The following is a 25,227-nucleotide window of genomic DNA, read 5'->3' as shown; positions in this document are numbered from 1 at the left end:
AAGTGATTTATAACGCAATTATCTTTGAAAATTTACACAGAATTTTCGATCAATTTTGTTCTTGCTTGGACGTCTGTCTGCGACCGAACCATCCGATTCTGATGGAACGTATTATTGTCTCATCGTCTTTTAGATAATTTTAACTCAAAGTGATTTTGTCTGTTTCTGAACGCTTTGGTCAACTTTTATTCATTACGGTAAAGTATATTTTTACACAATTTCGTGTAAAAAACCGCGTTATTTGGAACAACGACGCGTTTACGCAAGGCCTAAAAAGCTTGCATGTAAAAAACCGCGTTGTTTAAAAAAAACGACGTAAAAACCGTGTACCACCGTGTACCAACTCAGAAATTCTTTTTGAATACGCAAACAGCTTTAAATAGTGTTCTGAATCACCAATTGTAATTGAACCAAGAAGGATCTGGTTTTTGTTATGTTGTTGAAACAAGTAAAAAAGGAGAAAAAGATCGGTTACGAAATACCTGTTTTTATCCTAAAATGGTCGGAAAAAAAGATCATACGCTGTTGAAATTATAGTGTTTTGGTATAACATGGTTTTATCTAATGTTCTCAACATACACGGAATCAAACACTCTGTTGAGTGTTCTCGATTTTCGATTTTATTGGTCATTAAAACAAAAGATGTTGTAGGGCGCAACTACAACTTCTTTTGTTCTGATGTGTTACTAATTTCATTCAGTTATCAGAGAATGAAGTACTATGCATTCAGGATTGGTTATAAGCACTTGGATTGCTCCCGGATCAAATAAATAAATTACCAATTCTCGTCAGTCTATGTCGTTTGTTATGTTTTAAACTGTCATCCTTCTTAAGTAAGCTGCCTAATTTCATCTATTATTTTTCTAGCATACTTTCCTACTTTTTATCTTATTGGAAAAATTAAGAAAAGACACAAAAAGTTCAACGGAGCTTCTAAAATTAATTTAAAAAAAGCCACTCTTACAGTTCCTTTTTGGTCAAGCCATTTCCATTGTAGTCAGAATTTGGTTTAGTTCGTCAGTAGCAGAGAGAGAAAGAAAGCTTGTAAAACTATACTCGTTTCATCTAGTTTCATTGCTATAAATTGCAAATAAACGTTCTTCGTTATTCCGCCATTCAAAGTATAAGTATTCAAATAGTTATGATCGATCTAAATGTAATTTAAACTCTATCAATTTGGTAATGAAAATTTGAAAATCGATTGCCAAGAAAGGTAGTTATCTAAAGCATAACACTGGTCGACTAAAGCTAGTAAAATGTTGCCCTGGTGTTCAAAATAGTTGCCCTAAAGAGATTTCAACCATTTCTGTGAATTACATTCTTGGCGAAATGCTGCACAGTAAGTGCTCGCCGGGCTCGTCGCTTGACGTTGACTCTTTGCTAGGGGCTCCAAAATTTACAGGAATGGTTGAAAAGTTAAAATCTTTTATTTTTTTCCCAGTTTGAACTCCAGGGTAAAACCTTTGTTCACCAGTGTGATGAAAAAAACTAATTTTGAATCACATCTCGAAAAACAAACAGTGGAGATCGTAGCAAGCTGCGACCGCGAGTGAGTGTAAAAAGATTTCGCTTGTGATTTTTTTGTGCCGATTCGCAATTTTTTTGAGGTTTCTCGTGTTTAAGTGCCTAAAAAGTTGAAGAGAATTACAATCCCCATTTTATTCGCTGTTTTGCGTGGATTTTTTTCGTTTATCATCGTTTTCGGACCGTCCATCTACAGCGAAAAACTGTAGTTATGAATATTGTTATGCAGTTTGAAATAAAAGCGGCAAACTGGAGCCAAGTGAGGAAAGACGTGAACTAGAACCTGCAATCATAAATGTGTGAAGATTAGTGTACATTGTGCCAGACATGATCCAGTGAAATTATATGATGATTCCTGAAAGCAGCCATTTCATCCGGTGGTGGAGGGCTTCCTCGAAAGTGCTCACAATCACCAAGGAAACGGTGTGATGGTTTATGTGCGAGTGGTGAAAAAAAGTAACGGAATGCTTTATGCGCTGAATGCTGACTCGATGTATAAGATAAGTGCATTGTGTTTATATTTACAAAAACATTTATTTAATAATTTCGCTCAGTGGTTGAGTGATTCTTTTTCGAAACTTTCGTCATTTCGTCAAGCTTCATTTCAAGATTTTTCTGTTCATAAGCATTCTAAACAATACATGAAAAGAATCCGATTACTGCTATATTTCAGTTAACATTATGTTTACATTCTCAGGTTTTGGAACAAAGATAACGGAAACAGTGCGATTGATATTCCGATGCTATGAAAACTGGATAAATTTTTCATATACTGCCATACAAACATCATTTTTTATATTATTATATACGGGTCGATTTCTTTGATACGGAAGTAACATCAAATAAATCGAAAGTCTGAAAACAATATCAGAATCCAAATGGCTCTGATATTGCTGTCGGGCGGGGCTTACCGAAGGGAAAAAGATTTCGGAATGCGCTGCAAGTACTCAGTCATTCTGTCATGGATCTTTGGAAAATCGGTAGAGCTAGCACCTTCTTGATCCCGAAACAAAGAATGTTGCAGAAATGGAATTCTACTGCAGCTGTCTTCGTTTCACATTATCACCGCCAGACAGTGGGAGAGAGATAGGTTCCACACACACACACACACACACACACACACACACACACACACACACACACACACACACACATCTCGAAAAACAAACAGTTTTTTCATGATACCTTTTTTGGATCTTTGATAAGGGCCACAGTAAATACTTTCCCAATACATTGAAGTTCATGGGAAATTTCATAAAGGGTATCGGCTCTATTATCGTCAGGTTTGTTTTATCATCGTCCAGGGAGATAATAAGAACTAATCTTTTGCATGAAGATGCTCTGAAATATGAAGAATCTTCATTGTCAGAAACTAAAACTCCAGGACATTTCTTACCCCCCCTGATGATAATAGGACAAACCTGACGATTATAGAACCGATACCCTATATATAAATCTTTTTGTTACGCCTTGGGTGGACGATTTCTCTCCTCAAGATGTACATATATACGCGCAGCATTGGACAGAGCGAAGCTGGATATTCCCAGCGGACTCAACGGTGTTTATGTGCTGCGCGATGCGTCATGAACCGTTTGAATTTATGGTTGCAATTTGTATTTAATGGTAGATCGATACTACACTTATAAATAAACAGTGTTGTAATTTGTCAATGAGTCAAGGATATACAATTGTTGTACTGATTTGAAATAAATCTAAATATATGTTACTGTATAGTATTAAAGCAAGAGTTCTTCAATCAAATCAGCTGTTTGAGAGTGACAATAATCAAAGATGATTATTTGGAAATAGCGAGTATTTTTTCAATAAAAGTTAATGTTTACGTTGTATGTTCATTTATTGTTAGAAATATATACAAAACTAGAAGTATACTGAATAACGAAACACTTTCTATGCTGCAGCAGATCCATTGCGTTGTATTGCAGTCATATGCTTCCTAGCCCATCAAACAAAACTGGAAATTCAAGTTTCGGACTCTGTCACAGCAATGTTAGTTGTCGAGCGTGGATGCATCTGTATCATTCAGTAGTCTCAGCGGCGCACACACGTTGGTATCGTAACATACGCAAAGAAGAGCAATACCTATTGTATATCTCCAGCCTCCCACCCCCTTCCACTAACGGGGCACAATGTTACAGTCAATTTGTCTCCGCTTTGACGTTGTGTACAACAAGATCTAGACTTGTTTAGAGTGGCATTCCCAGTCGTTAATCATACTCTGTGCTACTAACAAATAAAGGGTCAAGCAGGCTAACTGATAATTCACAGTTGCGATTGACGCGCCACCAAAGACACATCATGAGGAGCGTGGGTAAGATGTAATATATCAATCAATCTATACTCGGAATTAGTGTTTTCAACCGTTTAGTTACAAGCCACTGGATAGACATCATGTAAGTTCTCATTTGTGTTTTTTGTTTTGATATTGCAGTTTTGCTAGTGGTTTTGGCTGGGATTGTACCTTTGAGTCATGTCTTAGGACTTGTTCACCATACTTCCAAGGGTAGGAGGTTTATTTGTCATTATACGACCTGGTCACGCACCAGGCAGGACGATGGCGCTTTCAATATAGAGGATATACCAGGAGAACTGTGTTCCCATGTAGTGTACAATTTTGTTGGAATTGATGAAAAATCCTTTGAGCTCACATCACTGCAACCGGAGTATGATTTCGGTGAAGAAGGGTTCCGGAAATTCACTGAATTGAAGAACAAGTTTCCGAATCTAAAATTACTGGCAGCTGTAGGAGGTTGGGGACACGGTGGAGAGAAGTTTAGTAAAATGACCGAATTCCGCGAGAGACGAATGCGGTTCGTTGCGAGTGTGGTGAAGTTTTTACACAAACATCGATTTGATGGTTTGGAAATAGTGTGGCTGTACCCGGGAAATTTCGATCGTGGTGGTAGTGTTACTGATAAGGATAACTTTTACTACTTAGTCAGAGAGTTGGCGAAAGCGTTTCGAGAAGCCGGCAAGGATTGGGAAGTGAGCGTGCAAGCTCCTGCAGACAAATCACGTATAGATGTTGGATACCAGATAGATGCACTGTGCGAGTGAGTATTGCATGTAAAGTAGTGAGGGGCAAAAGCACGCACGTAATTGTTTTCGTAACAGAACTATTACAAAAAAGGACAATCATGAAGTTCGATTTTGTTATCAAGGGGTACTAAAAGTTTTTGTCTTCAAAACGTATTATTAGAGTTTTTCGAATTTCGATTGTAGCATAAAAATATCACTTGTTATGAAAAATAAGTACTCAAATGCGAAATTTTACACATGTGGGGAGTAAGTGCATAGTGTAAGGAGGAAAATTTACACTGTGAGAACAGCCCAGCAAACCAGAAATTGTATAAAGATGTCAATTCTAAGTCGCTAAAATGTGCGCATCAAGATGAATTAAGATGCAACTAGGGTGGTCGGTATTACCGACTTTTTGAAAAAACCGGTATTTCGGTATTCATAAAAATAAAAACCGGTAAAACCGGTAAAAAACCGGTATTTTTTTCGGATTAATACAAACCAGGGGTGACTCGTGGCCTTTGAACTTACTTTTCCCACTACAAAATTCTTAAAATCATAGTTTGAGGAAGTAATGATGATTGTCCGCGAAAAAACGCAAGTCATTCTCTCTGTACTTTTGAAAAATAAAACTGAAAAATAATTAAAGATATAGGGCGTCGAACGTCTCCGGTAGTGGTTTTCTTTGGCCGGTTTTCTGCCACAGTCTTATGCAAAAACCTGCCGAAGCAAACCACTGCCGAAGACGTTACCTACTCAAATTTGGATTTGAAATTTATTTTTTGCTTACCGTCTCAGGTTGCATCTATATATGAACGTGTCACTGCAAAATCTTGTTTTTGCAGTTATGAGTACCTATGCTTTATTACGGCTCAGTTTTTTTTTGTAAGATTTGGACCTCTGCGACCATTGTTTTGATCTCTTGTGGTATATGTTCCACATACAACACTGGATAAATATAACAGTGTTTGAAAAACTTTAATGAATGAATCTAGTGATATGATTACGAAGAGCATAATTTCGAAACTAATGTTAACATAATAATAACATGCAGATTTAATTTAAATTTTCTTTTACATCGCAAAACTTAGTTTCAAATTAGTGAATAACTTTAAAATTCTAAGAGAAACAATATTTAAAACTGTTGAGGAGAGTATATGAATGAAGAATAAAAAAGAAATAAACAAAAAATGACGATCAGACCAGAATTTACTTTTTACGAATCCGATGGAATCGAAGGTTGATATTTATTTATTCTGTTCGATGCTTTTTAAACAGTTCGTCCAAATTATTTATTATCATAATTATTTTATTAATTTTAGCTCCTGATGGAGAAACGAAATATGTGGCATATGATGGCATATGAACCAGTTTGTAACTGAAATAGACAAAAATATTTCAAATTAGAGGTTGGTCAAAAATATATAAAAATATAGAAAATTATAGAAAAAGCAGAAATTTTAACACGAGCAAACCCGGGAACATTCAGCTAGTTACTAATAAAAGCCCGCTGCGGTATGGGTGACGAAGCTTCAAAGAAACAGTAATTTTTAGGATGAAATATTGGCTGATTATTTCATCCTGTAAACACTTTCTATCAACAAAAAATAAATTCTTAATCCAAATTTATTATTATTTTTTTTTCTTCATCTATAGTTTATTTGACACGGCACAAATACAATTCAATGTTTAACGGTGCCAATTATATCTGGTAGCTTACTTTCTAAAGTATCTTAATAACTAAAAGCAAATTTTTTATCCTCGCTGCCAAATACGAGCTGAAACTAAATCTAACTTAAAGCTAGAATATTTTGCATTAAAAGCACAGGTTTGCTGTTTGATGGTTTTCATTGCCATAGGTAAGCAGCATATTAAATTTGTTCCGCTGCTGGGCCAAGATATTACGGACTGGCATATTGGGTTGTTTCCATCGGGCGTTGAAAGTATCGTGCGGGTCTGATTGCTGTTTCCGGATCCGGGGTCTTAACGTGTTCTTGTCGTTTGGTTGGATGTAGGCGGAAGGGGATAGGACTAAACTGGGGCGTGGATGGATTTCAGGAAAACGTATATAAGGGACATGTAGGATAGGTCACGGCTCGCCAAGACATCACGAACAGGAACAGCCGGCGGCCTACCTTCGGCCTGCAGGGAAGCTATTAATCTAGACCTGGCGTCACGGTGTGCAGGGCATGACCAAACAACGTGCTCTATGTCGTGATAACCTTCACCACAGGCACAGATACCACTCTTCCCGAGCCTAACACGACGGAGATGCGCGTCAAATCTATAGTGATTGGACATAAGCCGGGACATCACGCAAATGAAATCCCGACCTACATCCAACCCCTTGAACCACGGGTTCGTCGATACCTTGGGGATTATGGAATGTAACCACCTTCCCAGTTCCCCCTTGGTCCAATAATTTGGCCAACTGATGATCGTATTCTGACGTACAAATGCGAAAAATTCATTAAAGGCAATTGGTCTTACATAAATATCACCGTTTGTTGCGCCCACCTTAGCCAAAGAGTCCGCTTTCTCATTACCCGGTATCGAGCAGTGAGAAGGGACCCACGCTAAGGTAATCTGAGTAGATTTTTCGGATGAAGCACTCAGATGTTCCCGTATTTTCCCCAGGAAATACGGAGAGTGCTTAACATCTTTCATCGATCGGAGAGCCTCAATGGAACTGAGACTGTCCGTAAAGATGAAATAATGGTTCGTGGGCATTTTTTCGATAATCCCTAGGGTGTACTGAATTGCAGCTAATTCTGCGACGTAAACAGAAGCAGGATTATCGAGCTTATGGGAGACGGTTAAATTGTTATTGAAGATACCGAAGCCAGTGGACCCATCAAGAAGTGATCCGTCAGTGTAGTACATATTGTCGCAGTTGATGTTTCGATATTTATTGGAAAAAATTTTGGGGATCTGCTGCACGCGTAAATGATCCGGGATTCCACGAGTTTCTTCTATCATGGATGTATCGAAAAACACAGTAGAATCAGAAGTATTTGATAAGTCGACACGATTTGGAATATTCGAAGAAGGGTTAATATTTTGGGACATGTGATTGAAATACAATGTCATAAAACGGGTTTGAGAATTAAGTTCGATTAACCTTTCAAAATTTTCAATCACGGGACGGTTCAAGACCTCACATTTGATTAGAATACGAGAAGACAGGCTCCAGAAGCGGGTTTTCAATGGTAGTACTCCAGCTAAGATCTCCAAACTCATCGTATGGGTCGATTGCATGCAACCCAAGGCGATACGCAAACAACGATATTGTATTCGCTCCAGTTTGATCAAATGTGTGTTTGCTGCGGAGCGGAAGCAGAAACACCCGTACTCAATGACAGACAATATCGTTGTTTGGTAAAGCCTTATAAGGTCTCCTGGGTGGGCTCCCCACCATTGTCCGGTTATTGTACGAAGAAAATTCACTCTTTGTTGACATTTTTTCATCAGATACCTCACGTGACAACCCCAGGTGCTTTTAGAGTCGAACCAGACACCAAGATATTTGTGTACCAAAACCTGAGAAATCGTTTTACCCATTAATTGTGTTTGAAGCTGAGCAGGTTCATGCTTCCTAAAAAAACTACTATCTCAGTCTTCTCCGGAGAGAATTCGATACCTAACTGTAAAGCCCAAGCAGACAAATTGTCCAAGGTATCTTGCAATGGTCCTTGCAAATCGGCAGCTTTGGCTCCTGTAACAGAGATTACACTGTCGTCTGCAAGTTGTCTTATCGTGCATGAATTTGCCAGACATTCGTCGATATCATTTGCATAAAAGTTGTAAAGAAGGGGGCTTAAACATGAGCCCTGGGGAAGACCCATGTAGCTAATGCGAAAAGTTGCCAAATCGCCGTGCGTAAAATGCATGTGCTTTTCGGACAACGAATTGTGCAAAAAATTGTTCAAAATTGGGGAAAATCTTTGTCGGTGAAGTTTACCCGAAAGAATGTCAATAGAAACGGAATCAAAAGCCCCCTTAATGTCCAAGAACGCAGACGCCATTTGTTCTTTGCGAGCATACGCCAGCTGAATATCTGTTGAAAGCAACGCAAGACAATCATTCGTCCCTTTGGCACGGCGGAAGCCAAATTGAGTATCTGATAGTAGACCATTTGATTCGACCCAATGGTCTAAACGACGGAGTATCATTTTTTCCATCAATTTCCGGATACAGGATAGCATTGCAATCGGCCTATAAGAGTTGTGATCAGAAGCTGGTTTCCCTGGTTTTTGGATGGCGATCACCTTCACTTGCCTCCAATCCTGCGGTACAATGTTTTGCTCCAGGAACTTATTGAACAAGTTCAACAAGCGCCTCTTGGCATTGCCGGGTAGATTCTTCAACAAGTTGAATTTGATTCTATCTAACCCAGGCGCGTTATTGTTACAGGACAGGAGGGCAACTGAAAATTCTGCCATCGTAAAAGGTGATTCTATCGCGTCGTGGCCCGGAGACGCATCGCGAACAATGTTTTGCTCAGGAACAGAGTCCGGACATACTTTCCTGGCAAAATCAAATATCCACCGACTTGAAGACTCCTCGCTTTCGTTGACCGTTACGCGATTCCGCATTCTTCGGGCTGTGTTCCAAAGAGTGCTCATCGATGTCTCCCTCGACGTCTCGTTCACGAACCGACGCCAATATCCGCGTTTCTTTGCTTTAGCCAAACTTTTAAGCTTGGTATTAAACTCCGAATACCGTAAATAGTCGCCAGGTATACCTCCCTTCTGGTAGGCCTTAAACGCGTCGGATCTTTGCGTGTAGACATCGGAGCACTCTTGGTCCCACCACGGAGTGGGAGGCCGTTCTTTGATCGTTACGCCGGGATATTTCTTCGTTTGGGATTGCAACGCGGCGTCGAGAATCAAGCCCGCGAGGAGGTTGTATTCTTCAAGTGGTGGATGATGTTGAATCGACTCGACCGCTTTTGAAATCATTTCCTCGTATAACTTCCAATCGACATTCCGTGTGAGGTCATACGGAATGTCAATTGGTCGCATGCGAGTCGACCCGTTATTAATTGAAATAAGAATAGGCAAATGGTCGCTACCGTGAGGATCAAGGATTACCTTCCATGTGCAATCCAACCGTAGCGACGTCGAACATAAGGATAGATCCAAAGCGCTTGGGCGCGCTGGAGGTTTCGGGATACGTGTCATTTCACCGTTGTTTAAAATAGTCATGTCGAAGTCATCGCAAAGGTTATAGATTAAAGAGGAGCGGTTATCATTGTATGGGGAACCCCAAGCCACGCCATGAGAGTTGAAGTCTCCCAAAATCAAACGTGGCGAGGGAAGAAGTTCCATTAAATCAAAGAGCAGCCGTTGCCCAACCTGTGCTCTGGGAGGAATATATATTGAGGCAACACAAAGCTCTTTACCTTGTATTGTCATTTGACATGCGACAACTTTGATGCCTGGAATCGAGGGGAGGTTAATACGATAGAAAGAATAGCACTTTTTAGTCCCTAAAAGTACTCCTCCATATGGGGTGTCTCGATCAAGGCGAATAATATTAAAATCATGGAAGTTGAGATCAATATTTGAAGTAAGCCAAGTTTCACAAAGGGAAAATGCATCGCATTTGTTTTTATTTATCAAAACTTTAAACGAATCAATTTTTGGTAAAATACTTCTACAATTCCACTGTAAGACAGAGATAGAATCCTTCATATACGCAGTTGAATTAGGCATCGAAGGATACAATCGCTGCAAGGAGGGGCCATTGGGCAGTCAACTGCTTCAAAAATGATCTAACTGTTGGGAGGAATGCTGTAAGAAAAATTTTAATTGGATCGGGTATATTGAAATTTTCAAAAATCCAGTCCACAATGTCAGAAAATTTCACTAATCCAGAGTTTGTTTCATCAACTGGATGTGCAAAAGGAACAACTGGGGTTTTAGATGTTCCTGGCAGTGCTGGGAACTCCTTCTGGGACTTTAAATTTGCAAGCCCAGGAGGAGTTTGCTTCGGTTTTTCCGCAGCACTGTTTGGTTTGTTCGTACTTTTCATTACACTTTGGGAAATCTTAGGACCTTTACGGGGAAGTTTAGGAGAAGAAACATTTTTCCTCTTCCTAGACTCCCCAGGATTGGCATAAGATGTTCCCGCTGATGAATCGTCAGAATCGGTTTCATCGGAGGGCAACAGATCAAAGGGGTTCGATGTTATGGTAGTAGTGGTCACGGTCTTCTTCAGCATATCAGCGTAAGAACGCTCTGAACGCTCCTTAAGTGACCGCTTGATTTTATCTCTGCGCTGCATGTACACCGGGCATGTGGAGAGCTCATGCTGGTTTTCCCCACAGTGAATACATTTTTCAGCATTAACACTGCAAGAATCTTCCGCATGAGTCTCCCCACACTTGCTACATCGTGCCTTATTGCAGCAGTAGGCGGCTGTGTGGCCTAACTGCTTGCAATTGGTGCAATTCATAACACGGGGTACATACAATCGCACAGGCAGACGAACCCGGTCGATCGAGACGTGGCTAGGGAGTGCAGATCCGGCAAACGTAACGCGAAACGAGTCTGACGGAGTGTAAACTTTTTTACCGCCGACGAGAGACATGGACCGCAATTGCTTACAATGCAAAATCTTCGCCTGTGTTTCGGTATTTTTGAAGCAACCGGTTGCGCTTTTTAGGATACACTCGACAGACAGACTCGAATCGGTTATGACACCGTCGATCTCCACGTCTCGTGCGGGTATGTAAACGCGATACTCGCGTGTGAAGAGCTCAGAGCAAGCGATAGCATTGGCCTGTGCCAGATCACTGACCACGACACGGAGCTTGTTAGGTCGGACCTTGGAAATTTCGGTCACGGCCTTGTACCCCTTCGTCAGGTCTTTAGAAATTTGCAGTATGTTTAATCGCTTTGAATTCACTCCTGCCTTTGGACGAAAATAAACAGTATAGCTGCCCTGTTGAGATCCGTCCGGGTAAAGCCTGGGGCGAGGGGGGACTGGAGAATGAACAGGGGAGGGGGTAACAGAAGGGTCAGGGTCAGGGGGGTTCGGGGATGGTGGCACGGGAGGCGAGGGATCTATATCCATCGCGCTAAATGTAGCGCACTAGCGCACTTGCGCCGACAAGAGCACGTACCTCTTTACTTCTTCCTTCCAGCAGTGGTTGTCCGATCGTTCGAAGCTGCACCAAAAGCAGCCAGCAGCACCAGTACAGCAGCACCAATACAGCCACCAGCAGTGAGCCGGGTGTGAGATCACTCAGCACAGCGACACGGACTCGACTGTCAACTGATGGCCTTGAATAATACACTCTTTTGTTTGGCTATTCGTACACACGGACCGGATTGTAATAGAACGACCACTTTGCACGTCCGTTTCTGTCGAGTGTTCGACGCGGAATGAATCCAAATTTATATCTATTTATTATTTCTTTAGTTTTACTTTCAAATAGCACAAAATGAATAATGACTTGCGTTGTTTCGCTGACATGATTGTGATTACTGACTAGTTTGATTTTCATAATTTGTAGTTAAACTGGTAGGTTCAAAACCCACGAGTTGCCTCTGTGAGTATGAGTGTGTGAAGAGATTAGCTGTTCTACTTAAAAAGTAAATGTTTTGCTTTATTAATATGAAGCTTTTGACATATTATCGATACACATAAACACATCGTCTGAATCCATGCAGAACAAGCAAAAAGATAACAAAAATTGGTAAATAGGTAAGGGTAAATCAATATTCAATGTTGCTTCTGTCTAAATGTATTTATTATATACATCGTCATGTGATTTTTAACGCCTACCTAAGTGGCTAGCATTTATTAGCCTTACAATGATTTATGAATATTTAACAAGTTTTGCCTTTCTCCTAGAAAGGTATAGCAATCACTGAAAAAACTAAAGGTATAAAAGTGCTCCAAAGGGTCGAATGTCGTATATCACTCGACTCAGTCCGACGAGCTGAGCATTTTCTGTATGTGTGTGTGTGTATGTGTGTGTGTAACGCTCTCTCCATCTCACTCGATTTTCTCAGAGATGGCTGGACCGATTCCAATGAAATTAATTGCAAATGAAAGGTATAGTTGCCCCATAAGACCCTATTGAATTTTATTGTAATCGGATTTCTAGTTTAGAGGTTATGTATCAAAATGTAAAAATCACGAAACATCAATATCTCAGAAACTACACAACCGATTTGAACACAATTGCTTTAAAATGAACGGGCTACCTAAAAAACCCTTAACTTTTGAATTTTATGAAGATTGAACTTGTGGTTTAGAAGTTTTGGGAAGAAACGTGTTCTGGAGACTATTTAATCTCACTCATGTTTCTCAGAGATGGCTGGACCGATTTTCAAAAAATCAGTGTCATATGGAAGGTCTTGTTGCCCCATAAGACCCTATTGATTTTTTTTGCAAACGGATTATTACTTTGCCTGTTATGTTTAAAAATGTAAAATCCAGCTATGAAAAGTAACACATTCCGAAGACTACATTAACTCACTCACTTTTCTCAGAGATGGTTGATCCGATTTCCACAAAATTAGTGTCAAACGAAAGGTTTAGCTGCCTTATAACACCCTATTGAATTTTGCTGTAATCGGACTGTAACTTCGTCTGTAATGTATCGAAATGTGAAAATCACGAAACTTCATTATCTTAGAAACTACACAACCGATTTGAACAATATTGATATCAGATGAACAGGCTAGTTAAGGATTAACTGATGAATTATGATTGAACACGTGGTTTCAAAGTTTGGCTGCCCTATACGTTCCCTTTTCATTTGATTATAATCGAAATTAAGCAACCGTTATGTATTAAATTGTCAAAACAACGAAAGTCTATTATCTCAAATATTACACGACTTATTTGAACATAAGTAGTGTCATACAAACGAGTCATCTCTCAAACTTACAAATAACATACTTCATAACAATTTGATATGTGGTTCAAAAGTTTTGGAAAGAAAAGAAATTCAAAGACTATTCAAAACTACACCTGCTTTGATCAATATTCATATATGGCCTCAACATGATTTGAATGTGGTATCGTACTATTTGAACGTTCCCGGTTCGAAATTAAGAGTCATTTTTTTTATTTCGCTATTTCTTAAGCACTAACATTACGTCAAATTTCATATTTTATACTTCAATTACAACATCAATATTTTGGAACCCAAAGAGTTAATATACCTTTATTGGATTTAAGCAGTCATGTAAATCTATTTTTACAAATAATAAGTTTGAATGAGAAAGGCTGAGTCTGACCGCTAGGTGGATTGATTTAGGTTTTTTTATTTAAAGAAAAATACCGAAAATACCGGTTTTTTCGCTTCTTCTATTTCGGTATTGAAAAAAATATCGGTTTTACCGGTTTTACCGGTTTTTGTTCTACCGGTAAACCACCCTAGATGCAACATTATTTCTGTTTATTTCGTTTAAAATTTTAGTCTTGTAAAAGGCAACTTGGAGTTATATGTGAAGCAATTTTAAGCGCCAGGCAGAACCGTAAAACACTTTATACTTCTAAGTCATATGAAATGCAACAAAAAGTTTCAAACGAAGCCATTAGAGATAGCTTGCAAAGTTATACAAAATCGTAAAGAATGTTTTTTCCAATGTACGTATATTGCTTCCAGATTTGCACACATAGTCACTTCTCATGCATCTTATATGGTATTTTTTACTAAATATGGTTTCATTTATAAGAGTAGAGTGTTAATTTATAAGAGTTAATTGTTTGTTGGGAGAGTTTTTATTACAACTATTGAAGAAGCTAATTATTATTGTTTTGTTTATTCTGTCCCCATTCTTTCTAGTTGCTGATGTTACAATTTAAAATCCTCTCAGCCAGCTTGATTTATCTAAGCAATTTCGAAGTGTGTGCTAATCTAATTCGATTTTTAGACATGCTTAATACCAAGCTCAGCTGAAAGTCATCATCATTAAAACCATCTAGATTGAAAGGCCCAATGCCACTAGATTTAGACATTGTAAGGAACCATTTGAATAATACATAACGTGGAATTTGGCAATTCTTAATATCCCCCCCATCCCCACATAACGTAATTTTACATGTTTGCCACACGCAATGTAACACTTTGCTGGGCGCGTTATGTATTATTTGAATGATCCCTAATGGCTTTCTCCACATTTGTAGAGCAACATGTCAAAAGGATCTATCTGCTTTGATCGATTTTTTGATCGATCGGTTTCTCTCAACCGCCACGGCTTGTTGAACACGTTTCATGATATGTCCTTTACACCATTTGATAGCGGAGAATCTAATCTAGCTTTTTAAATAGAAACCACGTTGGGAATAGTTACGATTTTACGCAAAACGAATTCACCGTACAATATATAATTACAGAAGAGGTTTTTAGAATCTGTTATTAGCGAATTTTCGTAGTTTCGGAACAGGTGAATTGTAATTCCCCAAACCAAGAAAATTAGATCAAAACAGCTCGAAACACAGCTCACCTCTCTGACGCCATAATACTGCATATTCATATAAAATTTCCAAAAGTTTTCTTTTGGAAGAGGCTAATGTGCATTTTTAACTCTCAATACTCGAATTACTGGATTGGATGAAGAGAGATATGACAAATTACTCGTTTGGGGAAGAGAAAAGTTAGGGGCATTATTGTTACGATAGTTTATAACTCCTTTGTAATTTGTTTGCTCAATCACACATCGATTATCTTGATTTAAGATTTCGATGTTGGACGTACGTCTTTATGCTTTATACTGGAGTACACATTTAATCAAAACGTCGTTCGGTTTTTTTTTTTTCAAAAATCCAATAGTAAACTATGAAAATACTGGTATTCCTGTAAAAAAGTATCAAATTAACAGCTGTTCTGCAATATCTGTAAGCAGTGCTGAGAATATTCACTGTCATGATATTCAACAGCAGCGATTTTCAGCCGTCTTTATATTGATAATCATACTACCCATGCGACTGTTGATATTCATGATACCAATCAACCGATGAACACCGACAAGATAAACTTTAACACTCGTGTTGATATTTTGATCGTCAAAAATGAAAATCATATCAAAATAGTGAAAATCAAAATTAACCTCATCCGACCATTTATACTGTGCTGGGCAGTGCACAGTGGGGAATCGCTGACCATCGACCTAAAATTGAAAATGCGAATTTCTTTTCAATTATATTTTTCCTATAGTTGTATAATATTGAAGTGTCAGAATCCAAATTTTTAGAGTAATACAACAAATTTTGAATTTTCTATGATTTTTCAAAGTGTACTGAGTTAGCGTTTTTTTGCGTTTTTCTTGAAAAAATGCAATGTTGCGAAATTTGCTGGAGTCTCAAGGGTAACTTGAATCTTGATGACGTCTAAGAAAAAGTTGTGTGTAAAACAGTGGAGAATAAATCCTCATCATTTTATAATGTATAATTTCATTGTAATACTCAAAAAAAATAGGCGAAATCAAAAAATTACGTATTTTTGACGTAGAACTACGTTTTCCTTTAGCCTACCACATAGGGATGTAAATAGGAAAACTATTAACGAAAAGGGGACGAAATATGTCCCTTTTTAAATGCTTATAAATCGGTTTGTTTTCAACCGATTTCCTTCATTTTTGCAGCAATTGTTTGGAAAATTATACACGCATCCACCCAAATGTAGAAACTTGTTGATTGATTATGCAAACTGTAGTACTATTGATAATTGTCAAGGCTTGTTTAAACGAAAATTACGTCCTCTGATTGGTCGTTATATGATTGCTTCCCAAGCACGGTCGACAGAATCATATACCTTGCAATTGAAAACATGCTATTTGGCCTATATAAGAGCCTGTTTCAGCCGAAGCCGCTCATAATAGTTCTGGACAGCGACAAGTTGTCAACAGCAGTCGTCCTTCCTTAGCAGCAGCACTAGCCCTGTGGTTGGTCACCACGTCTCAGGAGCAGCGCGGTTCTTCTCAGCGTGTGTCGCCAGACTGCCATTATTCCCCCGTGTTAGGGCAGCATGATGATCGTCATCACCAAATCCAATTTTGAACAGCAAAATGCCTTTTTTCAAGGCGAATAAACAAGTCATTGAAAGTTAATAATTTTTGACAACGTAAGCAAGCATTCTGTGCGGATTCTAGCAGTTACATCGGTCGCGGCCGTCTAATTTACTGGAGGTGAAATAGCTTCCACAGTGCATGTTGTCCGTGCATCTTAACTCCCCCACTGTTGGGGCAGCACAAAGGTTGCAATCAGCAACCGATTTTGAACAGCAAAATGCCTTTTTTCAAGGCAAATAAACAAGCAATTGAAGGGTGAAAATTTCCTAGCATCAACACAAGCAAACATTTTTCGCGGGATCCTAGCAATCAAAATCTGTTTTAGTTTATTTAGTTAATACCCCCACTGTTGGGACAGCACAAAGGCTGCGATCAACATTTGAATAACAAACTGCCCTGTTAGAACGCATTCACAAAGGCAGTTAATTCGAATATGCAGAGCTAATATGAAGTCGATTCAATCAATCAGCATTAACAGAATTTCGTCGTCTCCCAGCTGCCAAGTTGCAACATGATGCAACACGCAACAACGAGCAAACGAAATCGCTTGATGTCACAAACCGCAATAAAATACGGGTTAAAACCGTTGCGTGTGTGAGAGCACCATCGGTGTTTATTCGCTGGAAACAAATATCGAATGTGAATTGTGGAATAATTCGTCTTAAGAATATTAGAGAATTAGACAACTGAAAACAAGGGCGTGGCCTATTACGTAGCACCCTTCAGCTATAAAAGGGTGTTTCTGGGAAAACTAGCTACATTCATTAGTCGGAAGGTGAGCTGGATGGACCGTCCACAACGTTGACAGCAGTAGAAGCAGATACAGCACTCAGAAGTAACAGCGCGTTGCGCCTGTGGCTGCCTTGAAATAAATAAATCACTTGCGCTGTGGTTGGTCACCATGTCTCAGTAGCAGCGCGGTTCTCCTCAGCGTGCCTCGCCAGACTTCCATTATTCCCCCACTGTTGGGGCAGCATAAAGATCGTCATCACCAAATCCAATTTTGAACAGCAAAATGCCTTTTTGACGTAGAACTACGTTTAACTCTAGCATACCACACAGGGATGCAAACTGAAAAACTGGGACGAAATTTGCCCTTTTTCAAATGCTTATAGGTCGGTTGGTTTTCAACCGATTTTCTTCATTCTTGCAGCAATCGATTGGAAAATTATACACGCATCTGCCCAAATGCAGAAAAATGTTTGAATCTACGAACTATTGCACTATTGAAAATTGTCAAGCCTTGTTGAAATAAAAATAACGTCCTCTGATTGGTCGCTTGCTTGCTGTGTGTGTATGATATGGTGTGATGTGTATATGATATGGTATGATGTGTTCATGTGTGTATGATATGGTATGATGTGTGTATGGTATGATGATATGGTATGATGATATGGTATGATGTGTGTGTGTATGATATGATATAATCTGTGTGTGTGTCTGTATGATATGGTATGATGTGTATGTGTCTGTATGATATGATATTATGTGTGTGTGTCTATGATATGGTATGATTTGTGTGTGTGTGTGCTGTGTATGGTTTTTTAACTCGGCACGTTCTGCTAACTGCTGAATCCGGTTCACGAAATTCACAACCCTTCATTAGTAGACATTAAAACTCATTACCCAAGTAAAAATATTGGTTTTATCAAAGTTTTCATAGTGCTCAATACAGCCAAAAAAGCGCTATAAAACTTTGATAAAACCAGTTGTGTTACTAGGGTAATGAAACACTCAATGCATTTGTTAATAGTGTACGTAGTTCTACGTCAATTATGCGGTCGTGTCTTGGATACAACCTCCTACTTTTTTGCATAAAACAGCGTTTAAAGTTTAGACGGCAGCGTTTGGCACTATTGGCACTAGTTTCAAAAGATTGCTTGGAAAAAATGCTTTTAAATGCATCTAGTCCGATCCTGCGCAGAGTTGCGCAGAGTACCCTTCTTTTGAAGAGAAACAACGAGTGTTCGGCACATATCGGATTTTATAAATGTAAATTTAAATTGTACACTGCAAACCGTCAACAGAATAAGAAATGGCTCGCATTAGTTTGTTAATAACAACGTTTTCAAACATGTTTCAGTATAATTGATCACACTATTTTCATATTTATAAGTCAAACTCATCTATATTCCGTTTCTAACGCAGTATCAAAAACTAATCATTGTTTATGTTTTGGATCACCAGTATGAGTACCAAATCCATGTTTTAAGTTTGTATCATACCAGTCACATGTTAAAATAATCGTGTAAACCCAAACCAAGACATAAAAAATTACCTGCCAATTTCTACAATGCAAATAGTGAATTATTATTTTGATTTTAGAAACTGCATTTTGGAAACTTTTCTTGAATGTATTAAAACTGTATTGAAAATGAACACAAATATGAAGATGAAGGTGGAAGTGAATAAAAAAAAGAATGCGATGAAAAAAGCAAAGTATTATAGTCCCTTTTTAAAAAGAAAAGCATATTTTTCAATTGATATTTTTTTCATTTTCTTTATAATTGAATGATATTTTCATGTTTTTTTATTGCATATGAAAGTCTTTCAAGCATCATGCATTTTATTTTGCAAAACATTGGAACCGAAGTAAAATTTTCCATATTTTCTCATATAATATATATAAAAACCTAAATTAATCCACCTAGCGGTCAGACTCAGCCTTTCTCATTCAAACTTATTATTTGTAAAAATAGATTTACATGAATGCTTAAATCCAATAAATGTTTATCCACTCTTTGGGTTCTAAAATATTGATGTTGTAATTAAAGTATAAAATATGAAATTTGACGTAATGTAAGTACTTAAGAAATAGCGAAATAAATGCAATGACTCTTAATTTCGAACAATTTAATCACGAGCGATGCCGGGAACGTTCAAACAGTACGATACCACATTTAAATCATGTTGAGGCCATATATATTGATCGAAGCAGGTAAAGTGTTGAATAGTCTTTGAATTTTTTTTTTTCTAAAACTTTTAAACAGCAAATCAAATTGTTATGAAGTTTGTTTTTTGTAAGTTTGAGAGATGACTCATTTGTATGACACTAGTTATGTTCAAATAAGTCGTGTAATACTTGAGATAATAGACTTTCGTTGTTTAACAAATTAATACATAACGCTTGCTTAAGTTTGATTACAATCAAATAAAAAGGTAACGTATGGGGCAGCCAAACTTTGAAACCACGTGTTCAATCATAATTCATCAGTTAATCCTTAACTAGCCTGTTCATCTGATATCAATATTGTTCAAATCGGTTGTGTAGTTTCTAAGATAATGAAGTTTCGTGATTTTCACATTTCGATACATTACAGACGAAGTTACAGTCCGATTACTGCAAAATTCAATAGGGTGTTATGAGGTAGGTAGACCTTTTATTTGATACTAATTCTGTGGAAATCGGGTCAACCATCTCTGAGAAATATGAGTGAGTCCAAGTAAGTTGTCTTGGAATATGTTTCTTTTCTTACTGGATTCCACATTTTTAAACATAACAGGCAAAGTAATAATCCGTTTGTAAAAAAAAATCATTAGGGTCTTATGGGGCAACAAGACCATTCATATGACACTAATTTTATAAAAATCGGGCCAGCCATCTCTGAGAAACATGAGTGAGATTAAATAGTCTCCAGAACACGTTTCTTTCCATAACTTCTGAACCACATGTTCAATCTTCATAAAATTCAAAAGTTAAGGGTTTTTAAGGTAGCCCGTTGAAACTAATTTTAATCAAATCAGATGTGTGGTTTCTGAGATATTGATGTTTCGTGATTTTTACACTTTGATACATAACCTCTAAACTAGAAATCAGATTACAATAAAATTCAATAGGGTCTTATAGGGCAACTAGACCTTTCATTTGCAATTAGTTCCATTGAAATCTGTTCGGTCAGACCATCTCTGAGAATAGTGAGTGCGAAAAAAGGTGCACATACACACGTACACACCCACACACAAACATATACACCTATACATGCTTATATGCAGAAATGCTCGATTCGTCTAACTGAGTCGAGTAGTATATGACATTCGGCCATTTGGATCACTTTTCTACCTTTTAATTAGCCAGTGATCGTTAGGAGGAAGTCAATATGTTTACCTTCATTATGTGATTTCACATTTTCATGAACAACTGACAAAGTTACAATCCGATAGCAATGAAATTCAATAGCAACCTATGGGGCAACTAGACCTTTCATTTGACACTAATTTTGTGAAAATCGGTTCAGCCATCTCTGAGAAAAATGAGTGAATTTAAACAACCTCAGGATAACTTTTCTTTACATAACTTTTGAACCATATGTTCAATCATTACGAAATTCAAAAGTTAAGGGTTCTGGAGACAGCCCGATCATTTGAAACCAATTTTATTGAAATCGGTTGTGTGGTTTCTGAGATATTGATGTTTCGTGATTTTTACATTTTGATACATAACCTCTAAACTAAAAATCCGATTACAATTAAATTCAATAGCAACGTATGGCGCAACTAGACCTTTCATTTGCAATTAATTTCATGAAAATCGGTACAGCCATCTCTAAGAAAAGTGAGTGAGAAAAAAAAGTTGCACATACATACACACACACACATACACACATACATACATACATACAGAAAATGCTCAATTCGTCGAAAGGGGTCGAGTGGTATATGACATTCGGCCATTGGGACCACTTTTATACCTTTGGTTTTTCCAGTGATTGCTATACCTTTCTAGGAGAAAGACAAAAACATTGAAATTCCACTAGCATCAAGAGTATGCATTTTCATGCAAAAATAATATCAAATTCGGACTCAGCGTCCCAAAATTACATAAAAACCTTGTATTTTCCATGATTTAAAGACATTTTTTTGCTTGGCCAGCATTTGTATGGAGTCGCCCCACTGTGCAGTGTCCAGCGTCTGAACAGATTTGCACTACTTGGATTGATAATCACCGAAGCTTCTTTGAATATCATTACGAGGCCTTTGATATTCATTTCACTGTTCTGTCATTAAATATGAGAAACGATATTCATGCATCGTCGCAATGAACATAGGTTACTGAGTTGCATCGGAGAATAAATGTGCTGACACTGAGATTAATTCAATTCATCTACTCATGAACAAGCATTGATATTCTAAGGCACTGTCTGTAAGTTTTACCATAATTTCGTAATTTTTTACCGAAATATTTCCTCAATTTTACATTCACCGAAATTTGTATAACTTTGACGAACAATCTGTGAAACTGTCAAATTGTAAATCTGGCGGCCATTTTTTCGTACCGTGCAAGTCGCGAATATTTCCTATTGGTGCTGCTGCTTTGTTTTAATTGTTGTTTCTATTTATGATATGGAAAATGTTTACGATGAATTGCTAAAACAGGATGTACGAGTCGTTGACCTTTTTTTTCGTAAGTAATCTATTTTGATCGATATTTGGTGGTACCGGCTGGACCATTCATAACCTGCTTTTTCTGCCACCGATATCATTTACAGGTTCGTTCGGTTTTTTTTCTTTTCTATTGTGCGTTTTTACAGTTCCTTTGGCAAATTTGACAGGCTGTTTAAAAATAACCAAAATGTTGTGGAAACTACCGACTCGTCGGTCGGGGATTCCACAAGCTGTTTGGTAATTTTCGGAAACACCGAAGATTTTACCGAACATTCAGTTGTTAAAATACACATGTAACGTTTTTGGTTGGCGGAACGAAAGTTGTCAAATGCTAATAACTCTCAAACTACAGTACCGATTTCAATCATTAATATGCCGTTGAATAGCTAAAATATGCAAGATTTTTGTAGAGTGATAATTATCCCTAGTATTTTCTTACCATATGGTGAAAATTACGGGAAAGTTCCAAGTTCAAATATCCATATACATTTTTCATGCGATTGGCTTATTTCCCTAACGCAGATATCAAAAAGATGGACAAAATGATTTCACGCATTCATTCATTGGCTAGCAATGCCGACCAATTAGCATCGCATTTATCACCTGATGTCAGCGACATCAGATGAAAGCAAAATTGCTACCATATGATTGGTTCTTCCCCTAAACACCCCACTATTCCATTCTGAGTGATGCTATAAAAGAGGTAACAGCAAGGTGAACAATTCGGCTTTCCTTCGATCTGGATTGGACATCACCAGTGGAATACCAGTGAATAACGCCACAAGCGTCTGCAGGATGTCTAGCGCCTGGGAAAACTTGGAATTATCAGGAAATTTGCTTTTGTCAGAAAAAAAACTAGAATAGAGCAACGGGGGTATTTTGGCCAGCTTTGGGAAGTGTTCGCACAGTTCATTAAAAACAAACACAATTTTTCAACATAAATACCTACTCTATTATACCATTGTTAAAAGCTAAGTGTCTATTTTAATATACACCGTTCAACAATGCAATATATTGAAAAATATCCTAAAAATATCAAAATTTTTACGAAGTTCTAAAAACATATTTTGGTCCACCAAAGTTTTACTTTGGCCCACCTTTATATCTACAGGCATGTTGTAGCATGGTCACTGTTATACGAATGTCATTCATTCAATTTCACTTAGATTCACTGTTCAATATTGCATGATAGAATTGAAAATCAGACGCTTGTATACAAATACTCCACTATATTAAATTCAGCAATTTTAAATTCCCTTTTCTTAGTATTTTCCGTCTCACTAAATACCGAAGCGGGTGGGGAAGCGCCCAACACGACGAGTAGCCCTCTCTGGAGTTGGCGCTTAAGCTACTCGTTTATACGTCCTGGAAAGTATTTAGTAGACGGAAACACATCGCGGCCTGTGGGCCAGCTACAATGTATGGAAATAGTTCGGACCAGGGTTGATATTTGTTGACACTCTTGAGTGAAAGTGAAAAAAAGCATCCATAAACGTTATTTTTTTACAATCCTTTCAGAGTTCTCCCTTCCCGCTTTTTGCATGGAAGTGAACTGTCAAAACACCTCATTATATTTCATGCGATGGAAGCAAGACAACAAAATCAGTTTATCAGCTAACGAAGATTGTCAAGGCATCGGTCAGTGTCAGTGAAAAAGTGTTTCGGTGAGGTTCATTTTGGTTGAGTGGGCTGTTTGTTTTTCTTTTTCGCTTTGAAGTGAAGATCATTTGGTTGGATTTGTCGTCAAATTTTATTCCGTAACCGTGAACGATGCGCGCGATCTATTTCATCTGAGTATAACAGCACGTTACTAGGACGAAAATCTAGTGTATCTGAAAGAGTGCTGCGATCATTGGAAATGAAAATTGAAAATGATTGGCTGTAATTTTCGAAGAATTTTGCTGGGGAGAATGACTTTCATCAGCACTGGTTCGGACTAATTATATTTAAGATCATCATCGGTATTTTTATAGCAAAAATAGTGGGTTCGAGGAGAACATCCTTCTGCTGTGATTTTTTGTAAAATTTAGGCATCTAAAAATGAAATGATTTGGCTTATAGCGGTTTGACAGGCATTCTCATCCATCTTCATATCGTTAAATGTGATAAATTAAGAAGTAATTACCTGTAAATTGTCACAAGCTGCTTCTTTGTTCACGTGCAACGGCCGAACGGTAATCAAGGGAGATGTCAAAACTTGGCATGGCCAAAATATGTTTGCTTCGGAAAGAGGCAAACATATTTCGGCCATGCGCTTAACCACTTTTGCAACTTTTTCCAACATGTTAGAGTATACAAACTGTTTCTATGACATTTCATTGATGTTACTACAACAACGAAATGTTAAAAAAGCATACATATTTGTTACAATAGCTTCCGGACGTTGACTTGTATATTACCCCTACTCTTGACTTTGGGTTGACTCAACAATGACTTTGAATATGTATGAGCTAATTCCAAAATAACACTACCTAGAGCCAGTTTTTCGCCGAAAATTATAGTGTAGTATGATTGTTAGGTGTGTTATTCAATGTTGTATGCATAGTTTTCTAATATTCATTGAATTTATCAGCTAAAATTCGTAAAATGTTACCGGGTGGGCCAAAATATGCATGTGGGCCAAAATACCCCAGTTACCCTAGTCAGGAATTTTTATAACAATCAGAGAAATTTTGTTGTTTCAGTAGCCGCAAACTTTAGGTTAAATTATGATCCCTAGTGACAAATTTCATGACCTTATTTTCAAAAATTACACTATTGACAGTACCACCTAAAATTTCATCAGCTAAATTTTTTTTTTACAGAATGAGGCAGATTCAAGAAGCCATGCATAATTGTTTGTATGTATTAATTAGTGCAGTATACATTTTTAAAAATCAATCTTCCCAAATGTCTCGTTTTTTTAACCCATTAATTCCGTATTTTCCCCGAGAAAATCTGTTCAGTCTACTCAGGATATACTATTCGATGACTAACCCAAAAAAGCTAATACTAATGATTTAAGCTTAGCTTAGTTTACCTTGACAGATTGCACATATCAATGGTTGCACTCCGTGATTGATCCCAATCAGTAAAATTGCACAATGAATCAACTGAATGGGGTCGAGAATGACCGACCATTCCCACTGCACAAGTTTTAGTAACTCAATACTTTGTAGTGAAATAACGACGCCGGTTACGTCCTTGCAATCAGAAGAGGTAAGGGATGTTAGTGCGACCCTTGCTATTTGGAGACTGTATTAACCTCTGC

The 25,227-nt window shown here is 37.8% G+C and overlaps 1 protein-coding gene across 1 annotated transcript in view; it reads left to right on the top strand.

The window, feature by feature from the left end:
• The first annotated feature begins 3,385 nt into the window (after nucleotides 1-3,385).
• The window catches only part of LOC129727906 (endochitinase-like), a 49,721-nt gene continuing 27,879 nt past the window's right edge, over nucleotides 3,386-25,227 (top strand). Inside the window, exons 1-2 of the mRNA XM_055686221.1 lie at nucleotides 3,386-3,853; nucleotides 3,974-4,595. Coding sequence (XP_055542196.1) covers nucleotides 3,841-3,853; nucleotides 3,974-4,595 — 635 coding nt within the window. The 5' untranslated portion in view covers nucleotides 3,386-3,840. The remainder of the gene's footprint in view (nucleotides 3,854-3,973; nucleotides 4,596-25,227) is intronic.

Source organism: Wyeomyia smithii, chromosome 1, assembly GCF_029784165.1.
Source record: "Wyeomyia smithii strain HCP4-BCI-WySm-NY-G18 chromosome 1, ASM2978416v1, whole genome shotgun sequence".
NCBI classification, from domain to species: domain Eukaryota; kingdom Metazoa; phylum Arthropoda; class Insecta; order Diptera; family Culicidae; genus Wyeomyia; species Wyeomyia smithii.
The sequence above is the reverse complement of the archived record's forward strand: the minus strand, read 5'-3'. Positions and strand labels throughout refer to the sequence as shown.